The sequence below is a fragment of the Ascidiella aspersa genome, chromosome 8 (assembly GCF_963924565.1).
Source record: "Ascidiella aspersa chromosome 8, kaAscAspe10.2, whole genome shotgun sequence".
NCBI lineage: Eukaryota > Metazoa > Chordata > Ascidiacea > Phlebobranchia > Ascidiidae > Ascidiella > Ascidiella aspersa.
The window spans coordinates 25,851,857-25,865,879 of NC_139454.1; the positions used below are offsets into that span (position 1 = coordinate 25,851,857).

General features: G+C 35.3%; 3 protein-coding genes across 3 annotated transcripts; 2 read left to right on the forward strand and 1 right to left on the reverse strand.

Moving 5' to 3' along the window:
• Nucleotides 1–262: 262 nt before the first annotated feature.
• LOC146137066 (LYR motif-containing protein 9-like) lies at nt 263–596 on the forward strand. The gene has a single exon (XM_083395265.1). It carries the CDS (start codon nt 263–265, stop codon nt 476–478), a length of 216 nt encoding a protein of 71 aa, XP_083251391.1. The 3' UTR covers nt 479–596.
• Nucleotides 597–677: 81 nt separating this feature from the next.
• Nucleotides 678–4,652, forward strand: LOC146137067 (uncharacterized). Its single transcript, XM_083395263.1, is given in 3 exon segments — nt 678–1,896; nt 2,741–3,032; nt 3,250–4,652. Coding segments are annotated over 3 exon segments (2,229 nt in total). The 3' UTR covers nt 3,968–4,652.
• A 1,509-nt stretch (nt 4,653–6,161) lies between these two features.
• Nucleotides 6,162–13,829, reverse strand: LOC146137068 (uncharacterized). The gene is made up of 11 exons (XM_083395353.1): nt 13,595–13,829; nt 12,427–12,627; nt 12,030–12,173; nt 11,496–11,641; nt 11,078–11,197; nt 10,553–10,686; nt 9,962–10,157; nt 9,064–9,216; nt 7,807–7,948; nt 7,233–7,381; nt 6,162–6,519 (listed from the first exon to the last, which is right to left on the reverse strand). The coding sequence occupies exons 1-11, from the start codon at nt 13,746–13,748 to the stop codon at nt 6,421–6,423; spliced, it is 1,638 nt and encodes a 545-aa protein (XP_083251479.1). The 5' UTR covers nt 13,749–13,829; the 3' UTR covers nt 6,162–6,420.
• Between the last annotated feature and the right edge of the window lie 194 nt (nt 13,830–14,023).

Sequence of the window (14,023 nt, forward strand, 5' to 3'; positions counted from 1 at the left end):
ATACTGTAATTTTTTTGGTGTGCCTTTAAAGATTACCTCTATATTATCAGTAATATAGAACTTAAAAAAATTAAAACAAAAAACTTTGGCATAAAATAAGTGCTGTTATTTCTTGAGGTTTGGGGAATGGGAAGTTATTTTAGTCAGGCTTTGTTTCTGAAAATATATACCAAATTTAGTCACATTCTTGTCGTTCATTTTTTTACTGATATTGTTTGTTTTTATTTCCATTCAGAATTAGGATCTGCAAATAATCTGTTTTATGGCGAGGGAAATTCAAAAACCACTCGAGTTATACAAACACTTGTTGAAATGCTGCGAGCAGTTGCCAAGAGGACCAAAAAAACATTATCAACATTTTGTGCGTCAGGAATTTCGGAGCCACAGCGATGAAACTGATCCACAGAGGATTCAACAAATAATAAAGCGCGCCATGGATGATGCAGAGTGGATTTGTAAAAAATACAAAAGCACATAACGTCAAGATGAAATCTAATAAAAACTTGCCTGAGCGACTTATTTTGTTGAAGTATTCTACCATTGGATATTTTATGTAAACCTAAAAGATGTAAATCTGATTTTTTATGTTCATTCAGGACCTGTTCTGATGTTTGCCTTGCTTATGTAAAAATTGGAAATTTTTTTAGTTTAAATAGTTATTATGTGTGTTAATTAACATGGGTTCAAGTGAAGAAACGTGGCTTACTGTGTGTCTGAGAGAACTCGACCTTCCAGGAAGTCCATGGAAACAAGTTGTGGAACTCGTGGCTAAACGACTCGCGGACAGAATACGAATCGAAGGCCTGTCCTACGCACAACTTACTAAAGTTTCAAAGTTTGTAGGGAGTGACTTCCTAAAAACCTACAAACTTTATGAATCTGTTAAACGAGAAGATGATACCAACAATGAATTTCAGCGGTTTAAAACGGACGCTGATGTACAAACGTTCCTAAAATCCCTAACCATCAGTGCAGCTAAAGACGCTGAATGTCCACTCTATGAAAACAAAAGCTCAACGGACTGCCATGAAAAATTTAAAGATTTGGCAAAGGGGATATTTTTAACGCATCTCAAAGAAGAACAGAGTAAATTCAAGCCACAATTTTCTGGCTATTATCACATTCCTTGTTTAGAAAACACTCGTGTGTGTGATTCTATGATTGTTGAAATCTTGCAAAGTGACCCGGCCCAACTAAACAAAGTAATTGAGAGATTAAAAAGTAGACTTCTACCCACTTCTCTGAGGAAATACCTTTACAGTCTACTTTTACTCAAAATGAGAAAGAAATCATCAAATAACAGTCGTCAAAGTTCAACTGAAGATGATTTAACTCAACAGAAGATTCGAGAAAAATTTGCCAAAAAAGTAAAAGAGGGAATTGTGGAGCTGAAAATAAAAAGCGCAACAAAGTCTCCAGTTTCAGGTTTAATTGAAAGTTCTGTTGTTGAAGTGATGCAGATGTCACCTGGTTTGAAAGAAGTATCAGGCAACGTACAGCTCAAAAAGGAATCGTGCAAAGTGCTGAACATTCTGTACACAAAGCGTCGCAAGTTCGAGCACTTGTACGTTTACTGGCTCGTACTTATACAAGTTGCAATGCAGCAGAATCACCCACAAGAACATCATAACTACGAGTTGGCTATGTGGCTAGATATTGTCATTTCTGAAGTAATTCCACCTTGGCCTGTTATAAATGCAATTGCACTCTCTGTGTGGGACAAATTAGCTGGCAATGATGGAATCTTCGGCAAAGATGTGAAAACTCACATTTGGGCTTTGAAAATATCCAACAACTCCGCAGACGTGAAACGTATCCTTGAGGCTGATGATAATTCCCACGGGTCACACACTTCATCAGGAAATATTGGTGGAAAAAAAACTCTTCACCCTGCGTGTTTCATTAGGAACTGGATTATGCATCTATTTGTCGGCCATTTGGCTTTAGACGCAAGTCTCTTTTTGTGGGATCAACTGTTTTTAGAGAACTGGACAAAACAGTGCATGGAAGACTGTTGTCTTGTGATCGTTTCATGTATTTTGGAGGATATTTTGCAGTGTAATGTTAAACCGTCTTTACAGCACATATTCTCAGATCATTTGTCTAATCTTGATCTGATTTATGTTAAAAGTATGTGGGACCAACTGAAGGCAACAAATGCAAACTAGCTGTAAACTTATTGGCGCTGGTCTAGAATCCAACCACTTCTTTTAACAGTACCGAAACAATTGTCAAAATTGAAATTTAAATCAAGGCATAAATACAGTAAATGTAATAATAATACTTGACCCAACCTAAACGCTAACCGAAATAACAGTAGTAAGTTATAAAATAAAGATTAGAAGAGCGCATATTTTTAGGTTAACATTTAGCTTTCGAAGGGACAAGTTATTCTCCCAATTTGCAATTTTAATATTTTACAACTGGTTTCCTACTGTACACTACCCAAAAATTGGTAGCATATTTAATCAGCACCAATTTGTTTTATATTTTTAAGTGCCTTGAATTTTATAAAACTGATGCACATTTTATTTTTGATATTTTTCATCTAATATATTTTGGTGCACTGTGTATAGAATTGTAATGTTTTTAATCTGGTTTGTAATTATGTTTTAAGTTCAAAATCTATTGTTTAACCTTTTTATATTGCGTTGTTCTGTGGGTGCTTGCCAAGTTGTTACAAATATTAAAACTTTAAAAATGTTTTACTTTTAGATTGAAATATACTTCCTGGTCGCAGATTAAGCCACAGAAATGATCAACAGGCGAAAAATAATTTTCGTCGTTCGAAGTAACCCTATAAAGACTTTGCTGTGCTGTTTGTTAGTGCTAGCCATTGTTTACATCATAACCACCCACAATGGGTCTGGATCGAAGTTCCAGCGAAGCAACGCGGAAAGGACTCGACCGTTGGACTGCTTCCTTGCTGTCATCATCATGACCGGACCAAAAAACTTTGATCGTAGAAACGCAATACGCCGCACATGGGCTCCTACTATAGAACAAAAACAACACGGATATTCAGAAATGAGGTACTACTTTAGATCATAATGGCTGGATTTTGTAGTGTAGAATGAATACTAAGTCTAAAGCTCATATTAAACTAGGTAACATTTCGTGATTTTTTTAATATAATTCTTAAGATTATGGCTGGAGGTTGTAGTTAGATGTAGGATGAATATCAAAGCCCATACAGAAGTAGGTAGTATTTTGTGAATGTTTTGAATAATATTTTATCTATTTTAACAGGTACTACTTCGTCATTGGGCGCAAAAACCTTCCCCAGGGTGAAATGAACCAGTTAACGAACGAAAACGACAAGTTCAACGACCTGCTGTTTCTGGACGATTTAGAAGATTCGTACGAGAAGCTTTCAACCAAACTTGGTTTAACTTGTGAGTGGCTTGGAAAGAATTTAAAGTTTGCGTTCATGTTGAAAGTCGACGACGATAGCTTTGTAAGGCTCGATAAAATCCAGTGGGATCTTAAAATGGACCCGTACAAGTACGTACCCAACCTTTACTGGGGTTATTTCTACGGGAGATCACACGTGAAACAATCGGGAAAGTGGAAAGAGACAAATTGGAAGTTGTGCGATTACTACTTGCCGTACGCGCGAGGCGGTGGGTACGTTATCTCGGCTGACCTGGTAAAGTTTGTTGGCAGTAATTGGAGGCAATTTGAAGTTTACCTGAGTGAGGATGTGACCATGGGGGCTTGGCTTGCACCGTTCCGACTTAAGCGGGTTCATGACACCAGGTTTGACACTGAGTATAAATCACGCGGCTGCAAAAACCACTTCATCGTCAGCCATAAACAAAGCATAGAAGACATGGAAGAAAAGCACAAGAACCTTCAGGAGAGTGGGAATATTTGTAAGGAAGAAACAAATGTAATGAACGGGTATGAGTATAACTGGGGTGGGCCGCCGTCTCAATGTTGTGTAAGAGATGCAAAAATTCCCTGAATATTCGAATGTAGTGGTTAGATTTACTTTTAACTAGAGATAGACCGATATATCAGTTTACTGATAATAGCGGCCGTATTTTTCCTTCTACTGATTATTTGGGTATCGTTAAAGTTCGGCCGGTATTTTACTACGAAATATAATATATTTTTACCTAAAAAAAAAAGAAATTTCATATTTTATTTGCCAGCGGTCGATCTTTACTTCTCACTGTGCGTTGTTAATTTGTATTTATTCAGACATTGTGAGAAACTAATGATTTTTGTTGCGCAAGATTGAACGGAAATCTTTATTAAATCATGGAGCTGCCTTTTTGTAATTTTTACAGCATTATATTTGTTTCAAGCTTGTAGTTGCAATTCACTCACCACACAAGAAGGGTTGCCACAAAGTCTGAATCTTTAGAAGTCTTTCAATTAATTTGCGCATTGAAAAGTCTTTAAAAAAACTGTGTTTTTCTTAGTCTTTGGATTTGTTTATATGCAGCTTAAGCTATATGTTAACGAAGTAGCGTTAAAAAAACAGGTTTGAAGTATTCAAAAAACATGGTGATTTAATTTAAACGTATTTTGGAAGGAAAAGCTATAAATTGTCAAGTGTTGAATGCAATTTTTTACAAAATTTTGTGGCAACCCTGAAAAAGCCATTTTTAGAAAACATGTTTTTGTTTCCCCGTGTACATCACACCAGTTCACATCACACCAGTATGCAACGCTATTACTGTACTAAAAGTGCGATGCCAATACAAAATATGCAGTGTTTTGTACTAAACGCCATGTCTTATCACTTTGCAGTAAAAGTAGTTTACATTGTGAGATTACAGCTTCGGTGAGATTGTTGCAGTGACAATAGAGCAAACCAACAAACGACTTCTGACGCTGGAAATACATTAGCGATAGAACTAAATAAAATATACTAAACTAATTAAGACTAAAAAAATACCATTTTAGCAGATACCCTTTTAATACAGAGCATCACAGCAGTGGCAAATCCAGAATTTTTGGGGGGGTGTGGGGCTCGAGTTAGTAACGAAACTAATCTTAAAAACTCTTGTTGTTCTCGCAAACTGCAGCTGAATCCAATCGCTCTTTGCGAAAAACTTCTTTTTCTTTCGCGAAAAACTTCAAAAAGCCTTTATTTGGACAAATTTTTTGATTTAAAAGGTGAAACAACAGACACAAAGCAGATTTGCATAATGTCTGAAAGTGCCGCGTTACACGGTGCAACATGGCATGGCATGTATCTTAAGACTGGAAAAACGGGTAAACTTTTGCGCGACAAAGTTTTGTATGCATGTGCGTATTTTGACATTACATAGTTAAAGCTGGCAAAATAGTTGGGGATGCAACGGCCTGATGACCCTGCTCAACGGTGTATATTTCAATGGTTTTACCAACACGTCTTTTTAAATCTCGCGTACCCCTTTAACGTAAGTTCTCGTTTTGCATCAAAAAAAGAGATCGAAAAATCAATGCGTAGTTGTCACTACTACGATTTCGAAATCTACAGATAGCTTTTTCAGGTAAAGTAATTTGTCCATAAATGTAAGTCAAGTGATGTTGAATACTGAAAATCACAACTGTTGTTTGAGTTTTATATTCGCCGCGGTGCACTAACCTACCGTATTCTACCAGATGGCTAGAGATACAAAACTGACTACGCATACCTTGGATAATTTGTGTGCATCGCAAATTGAAATTAAGCATGAAGGAAGAAGTAATACTACTAAAATGTTGACATAAAGGCCAACATCGAATGGCGTGTAGTTGGACTTGCACAATTTTTCCGGCATATTCGGAATTTTATAATTTGGATGCAGATGAAGAACAAGTGTTTCAAATCCTGGCCTCGCATACAACGAAGTTTTCTTCCACCATCTCGGCAATCCAGGCTGCTCGACACAAATTTTCCTTCTGCAGCTGTAGGTCGTACAACCCGTGCGTTCTGGCTTCATTTTTTCCATCTTTGTGCGAGCATTTTTAGTTCTGGTAGGTGTAGTGCTTTGTATAATATTTTGCGTATCTAACTTTTGTTATATTCGAAGAATATTGAATATGAAAGCTGAGCAGTAGCTAGTTAAAGTATCAAAACAAACCATAACATTTTCATAGTTTCAAATTAAACGGTACGCTCGGTAATATCACCTCAACTGAGCTGAGCTGTTATACAAGTACCAAGGTAAACAGCCTTTTGAAGCATTGTAAATTTATTTTGACATCAAGCATCAAATGCAAAAAGGTAGAAGCTGTTAAACTACCACGAACAATTTGTTGCCCGACAACTAAACATTGATGAAACAAGTTCAGCGGCAAAAGATGCGGGAGGCTTCAGAAACTTTTTTCATTCACTCAGGACAAAAAGTTTTTCAAATATTTTGAAAGTTAATAATTTAAAGCATTGCCAAAATTTTCCTACTTTTATCTATATGGTGTAATTGGTAACAAAGAGCATGTTTAGCTCTTGCCAGCGAGCACAAACGTGCTACCACTGGGAACATTCAACTTTTCAAGATCAACGATGCCATCTTTGACAGAAATTGAAGCAACTTCAACCTGAACAAAATAAATGTACCTTTAATAAAAGCAAACAGAATTTTAAATATACTGGTTGTAATTATGTTTGTGATTCATGAGAAATATTTTGTATTTGGTGAAATCTATGCAGATAATTTAGGTTTAAGCAAAATTTTTCGTATCAAACCAATTACTAAACTTTGCCGAAATTTTCTACTGAACTTTTTAGACAGACAAAAGTTTAAAATATATATACCTATACTCTCTACGGGCTTTGATATTCATTTCTTCGTATAACGCTCGGATGCTATAAGCTTGTTACATTTTGAAAGCCTCCACGAATTTTGGTCGCCGCGAAAAATTGTTTGAGATTTTGCAGGTTCATAAACGAAACGAATTAAACAAAAAATTGTTCCGACTAATTCGCATAAAAGTCTATTGCTTCAGCAATATTTGAGAAATATCGAACAATCCAGTATCGCTAAATCTAACTATGTATTGTAAACCACTGCAAGCAGCAACTCAACCAAATCAAACAGCGACCCAATAGTGGGTTGCAATGCTGATTCAGGGCTATCAAAACGTATTGATGTATTTAAAAAAACCAGTAACCCAAAATGTTTGTGTTGAAGGTTTTACCTTATAAAAGGCTATTTTTGTCCAACATTTTTTGGATTGTTTAAAAATCGTTTAGGCATGATTACCTAAATTATTAACGTGCCTCAACAAACTAAAAGTATGTGTTGTTATACCTTTGCCTGCTTGCAAGGGGATCCCTTACACTGGAGGCCTTGTGCGTTGACGATGTTGACTTGGTGATCATTCGGGCTCATATTGCTCACAACCATAACTGCGGTCTTGGTCGCCCATTTACGGAAGAACACAACAACATCATCAGTGGCTGTAAGTCACACACACAACGTATGTTACAATCGATAAGCACAGGAAATCAATATAAATATATTTGTTTAACTGGGAAAGATCAGGGGATATTTTGGATATTTTATGATGCTTTGATAAAAAATACCAAGTGTTAACTCCAAGTAATTACATTAAACAGGTAGATTAGAGACTCTACAGGCTTAGAGGAGTTTTTTACGCATTTAGTGCTTTCAGCTGCTTTTAATAATTAGTTTTGCCTGACGAAGTACAGCTGTGTGACAGCATGTCAATTTCAAAAATAAAATGTTCTTATGACAATCACACTAACTAAATACGTATTATGCTATGCTAAAGCATTTGTTGAAATACCAATAAAAACAATAATTATAAAGGTGTTTTGTGAAACCGGTTCAAAAACCCACATGTTTTAAATTTTAAACTTACTTGTGTCTATGAACCTGAACACAGTATCGTTGTTTCTTGTGTCGTAGCGGATCGACTGCATCGATTGAATGCCTTTTACTTTCTTCTCCGCCATATCTTTAACCATCGTTAGCACATCGGATTCCGCACCAAATGGTTGGCCCTAACATAAAACAAAGACAAATAAGTTAATTTAACAACATAAGGGGAATTTGTACAATAAACCAAGTTGAATCCTATATTTATCATGAAAAAAGTCTGTGCCATTATACATTATGTTACTGTAGGCTGATAAATACGTCTTTAGTTTTTTTGAAAAACCCTGTTTGCATTCCCAGCTTTGTATTATATCTAGGGATGCTCAAAGTAGAATATCGAATCCTTGGATTCGAATCCAGATGGGATTCGAATCCAATTCTGCCGTTTATTTCGGGTAATAGGAACCGATATAATTTAATGTTTTACCGCGGATTGTTGCGCCTAATTGCACAAACGCGTGTGGTAAGTTGGCCTGTCGCTGCGGCGACCAATTTATAGTGCTTGCTTTAATGTAACCTGGTAGTGCAGTGTCAGCGTTTTTTCGGGCGACCAATTACCGCGTCTCGCGATAACGTTCGTCTAATAATTAAGTGTCAATCAAGCGTTATTGGGCGAGCCAGTAACTTTGTATTCTTTGCAGTACATTATTTGACTGCATAACAGATCAATTAGTCAAAAGAAGCACTAAGACCCAACAATGCTTTTAAAAACTGTACCGAATTGCAAAAGAGTTCTGTGTGCAGTGTTGCATTGTACTCACTATAGGCAAAAATATAAGTTTTACAACAACCTGAACAGTGGACATGTATTACAGTTTACACAACTGCTTTAAATGACAGTTGTTAAGAATGTAAAACATTTTTTATTATAATGTACACATATTAGCAAATTGTTTGGGCGATTTATTGCTGTGATTGTGGGCCCTGTAGGGTAGAAAAAGATTAATCCATTCCCCAAACAAAATCGAGGTTAAATAATTTAATAAAAATATACTAGGATTCGCTATTCTGGATTCGTTATTCTAGATTCGAAACCTATTATTCTAGAATACCTTGGTATTCTACTTTGAACATCCCTAATTATATCTCGGTTAAACTTTTAAGCGACGGGAAAGCTTAAAACTCATCGGCTCAATTAAATTAATCCAATCAAAAACGTTTCATAACTGGTCTTAAACAGCTCTTCAAATGAATGAAGAAATATAAATTGGTGTGCTGTAATTTAATATTGTTAACTTACCTTTTCAGTCCAGTTGAAGACTGGTGTTGTCAGACCTGCCTCATCACCAGACCTTATGACAGGGACACCTGGAAGTGCCATCGCAAGAAGGTTCAGACCAGCAGAGTAGTTCAATGCTCGCTCAGCAGCTAAAGCTAAGCCAAGAGGGGAGGCCTGGAACCAACATAAATCTTATTAACATCAATACAATCTATGTCACGTGGCTTTACAAGTAGTAGTTGGATCTTTGATCGAAGTTACTACAATTATGTCTCAAGGAGAAGCCAGTTTTTTTGCTTTGGATAAAAGTTTATTTGGTAACAGGGATGCCACAGAATTTTATGAAAAAAAGCAAATACATTCGAAGACTTAACACGCAACTTAAATTGCACTGAAAATAAATTCAGACTTTTGAAAAAACATGCGGTTTTCAGATGTTTTCAAGTAAATTTATTCAAACACATTCAAAGACCTTTATATATTGTTTGTGACAACCCTGGTATAACCACGCCAGTCGGGTAGACTTTAATAAAGGAAAAAATCAAAGACATTCAAAAACTTTTAAAATAAAAATTTGTACTTTCAACCCTGAAATTATTGCTAGATTTATGATTAAAAAACAAAACAGAATAAATGCCATGGAAGACACAAGAAACATTTTAAGACTTTTGAAAAAACACAGGGTTTTAAAAGACATTTTAATATGTAAATCTATTGAAATCTATTTCAAAGACTCTGTCTAGCCATGCCAGTCAAGTAAACTTTAATAAAATAAACGCCAATAAAAAAAGTAGTTAAAGGACAAATCCTCTCTCAATTAAGATTGCAGTTTTATTTATGTGCTATAAATTTTAATTTTAATAAAAGATTTCTACAACAAACACTAAAAAAAGTGTAGAATCTGGATCTTATTACTCACAGTATTCCCGCCAACATTCTTGGACGAGCTTCTCCAGGTGACCACGTCAGTTTGAATCATCTTTCCAGCTCCAGCATGTCCGACGTGCGACTGAACCTTGCCATCCACAACCACAGGGTTTGGGGAGGTGTTTGTGTCGTTTGCAGCAGGTGCAGAAAACAGACTGGCAGAACCACTGGAGTAGACAAAAAGTGCCCTGCAAAAGAAATATAACAAATTAAAATAAGTTTGTACTGATGATAAAGGTTGGAAAGTATGGCAAAACTTGCGGGTGCTACAAAAGTAAAAATTGAAACCCTGTTACTGAGTTTGTTGGATGCAAATGTTACTTTAAAGTTTAAACTGCGGCTCAGATGACACAGAACAGAATATATTTATTTTTTTTAATGTATCACTAAAGCTTTAGTCCTAAGTCACAAATGCCTACACCAAATACACACAATGTTTCACAACAATTCAAGTGAGAAAGTTGCTTTACTGCTGACTAACGGTGACTCAGTAACTTAAAAAGTGCTGAGTCACTGGAATTCAGTCCAATATACTTAATGATGATTCAGCAAGTTTGAAAATATTATATAGCTTTTAGCATACTTGGAAGTATTTCCTTGAAAGTTGGAATCCCAGATGTCCTTCACAAAGTTAGCGCTGTTTGTAGATTGGATGAGATTCATATCGCTTATTTGAACTCCGTCAATGTCACGATTGAACCAAGTAGTAAATACTTCCTAAAAATCAAATTCACAGTTCAAATCACATTCAATTCATAAAACCAGGGTTTATGAAAAAACTTCAAAGAACTTTTTAAAGAAATTTAAATTTTTCAATGAAAAATGTTTAGAATACAATTTAAAAACAAAACCGTATAAATGCCATGGTCAACATGATAAATATATTAAAACAAACTTTCAGAAAAACACCGGGATTTTCAAAGACTTTTCAATACACATCAAATCAACATCTTTAAAATTAAAATTATTTGTGACAACCCTGAAAACTTTTAACATTACAAATTATCCAACAAATTAAATACAAACATCAAATTCTTATATCATCTCAAAGATATGTTAACTAATTAACAAATTTCTATATAAATGGTTTGAGATGTGAAATACTTACAGAAAGGTAAGCTTGGGCGTTTGCGTTGTCATAATTGATGAGAGGATACAAGTTTGCGTTATCAGCTGCTTTGAAATACTCATTTCTTGTGCCATCAAGATTCCAGGAAATCCCAGACTCCTTCAAACAAGAGAAAATCAATTAAAAAATATAAACAAAACACTACAAAACTATGAACAGGTTAAATATTGCTAGTTAAATATTGGAGCATAACGGTTTGAGGTTGTAGTAAGAATATCAAAGTCCATACAAAAGTAGGTAGCATTTTGTAAAAATGAATAAAGATTTATTTAAAATGTTCAAAATGCTACTACTTCATTATGGGCTTTGATTCTTACTATGTCTTGTTTTAAATAATTTTGAGGTGACTAAATTAGAAAAGTGTTTTGTAAAGCATTTTCACAAGTTTAATACATACGGTGGCTCCAACAGATTTGCTCCAAACAAAGAATTCACAGTCAGTGCCGGTTGTATCGTTGGCACAACTTGGGTTCGAAGAAGCATTAAAGTGTGGGTTGCTGGTCGACACCGAAGCAACTTTAAGGTCAACCATTATCTTCATTTCTGAAACAATTAAAACCCTGGTAATTCACAGGCTACAACCCACAAAACTGGCATCACTATTAAATACATAGCAACACAATTTAGTAATACGAAAACAAACTCGTACAACCTAAATTTTGAGAAACATTCGTCTTTTTATGGTTTGGGTTTAATACGAAATCTTTAGAGGTAAAGATTGCAACGTTTTTGTTCAATTATATAAAAAACTACAAACACCTTAAAAACCTCTAAAACCCTAGAGATAGCATCTTACAAAAGACGCACAGCAAGTTATATTTAATGGGTGATAGAGAGCATATTGACAGAATCTTTCAGTCCTTACAAACACCTTAAAAATCACTAATAACCTGTTATTAGATAAGATAAATGTTTATTGTATTAAGATTACCTTTTTTATGCACAGCATCAATCAGTGACATAAGGTCACTTTCCAGTCCTAAAACCATTCCAGGGTCTGCCATGTCACTTGTTCCAGTTAATAAAATTGTTTCCGCTTTAATGTCCTTGATGTAATCAAGATGACCTTCCATTGCTAAAGACAAATTTTAGAAAATGAATGTACAGATATTACTGACAATAAAAACTATACAAAAAATAAAATCTTTATTATAAAGAGGCTACAAATTTCATTCAAATGTAAATTTAAAAAATGAAAACAAAACAGTTCTTAAAAAACTTAAGGAAAAAAAATATTATGTTATCTGCCAAGTCCTATTGGTAAATTTAGCTTATATATAGTTAAGAAACGCTGAGAATTTTTTACAAAATAAGATTTAAATTGATACCTTTGAATCCACCAGCAAATTGTTCAGGGTCAACTTCATACACTACTGTGTCTTGGTACCATTGCTGCTCAGGTTCAGGGATACATCTTGGTGCCTTTACCACAATAAGGATAGCCCCAACCAACATTCCAATCCAAATAAGCCAGAATATAATGAAGAGAGCCCATCGAGCACGAACCCATTTCGGCTCACTCGACACTTCTGTAAAAAGAAAACAAGAAATTGAAAAATTTACCCATGTAAGACATGGGTTTGATTCTTTGGAAAAAAATAGAATTGTTCGTGGAATTACAATAATTTGTGTAACTATATTTTGATAATATAGATAAGAAAACAAAAGTTTACAAAGTTCAGTGTGTTGCTGTGTGATCATGAAATATTATCAGACTGAAAATTTTGGCTAAAATTTGCGCACCATGCAATCGTTGGTGTCACAACCCAAGAATTAATGACCTTCTCGATATAGTTTTAACAAATAGGTTATGCATTAAAATATATACAATACCTAAAACTCTTGACACTGTTCTAGAATCCTAACATTTTTTACTGTAACCAATCGAGTTACCAAAAATAAAATTGCTAGAAATAAATACATATAGGAAATTAAGGCGCTCTTTCACTTATGTACATAAAAATTAATAAAAAAAAAATTGCTTTAAATGCCACATACCACAACGCATATTGTTTAGGTTAGGGTTAGTTACTATTAATAATAAACATAATATTACTTGACCCACCCTCACCCAAACAATATGCGTTGTGGTATGCGGTATTATTTTGTTGTTTTTTTTGGCGCTCGTCTAGAATCCTACCACAACGAACATTATTTAGGTTAGGGTGCTGGTTAGCGTTTGGGTTTGGGTGAGTCCAGTAATAGTGTTGAACAATATTACTTGACCTACCCACACCCAAACACTAACCGACACCCTAACCCACATATTATGCATTGCTTAATAATCATTTCAACGTTGTGGTAGGATTCTAGACCAGCGCCTTTTTTTTTGCATAACTTTTCACGTACAATAGTGAAAGAGCGCCGAAATTAAACATAACAATTAAACTCAATCCACCTAAACCTCAACCCAAATAATGTTAGTTGTGGTAGGAAGTTTCAACATATCCACCAAAAAGTGTTTTATGTTTTATTAAGTTGTGTTAATCCACTCACTCATTAACTCTTCCTTGGTGAGTCCAGTAAACCGTTCTTCACTCTGTCCATCATCTTTCGAACCTCCTTCAGTTTTCACATCTGGGTTCAGTTGCTTTGTTTCGTCCGACATATCTCCAAGTTCCACATCCAAAGGCTTTTCTGGGCTGCCCATTTTGGAATTTATTCACAAATATTTCGCTTTAAAATCGAAATAACGTCTTAACGCGATCAGTTTAGAAGCTGAAATGGCGACTTCGCTCGAAAATGTCGAGTCAGCGTTTTTCTGACGCAATCTTGCGACGAAACCGGTTTGAACCGGTTTAAAGCTGTTTGTTTTCACAACGGGCGGTGTAATTTCGCCGGGCGTGGCAACCTATCCAACACAACAGAGTATTTACTTAATTGGCCAACCTTAAGCTACTAAACACCCTCGTAACTTTTAAACAC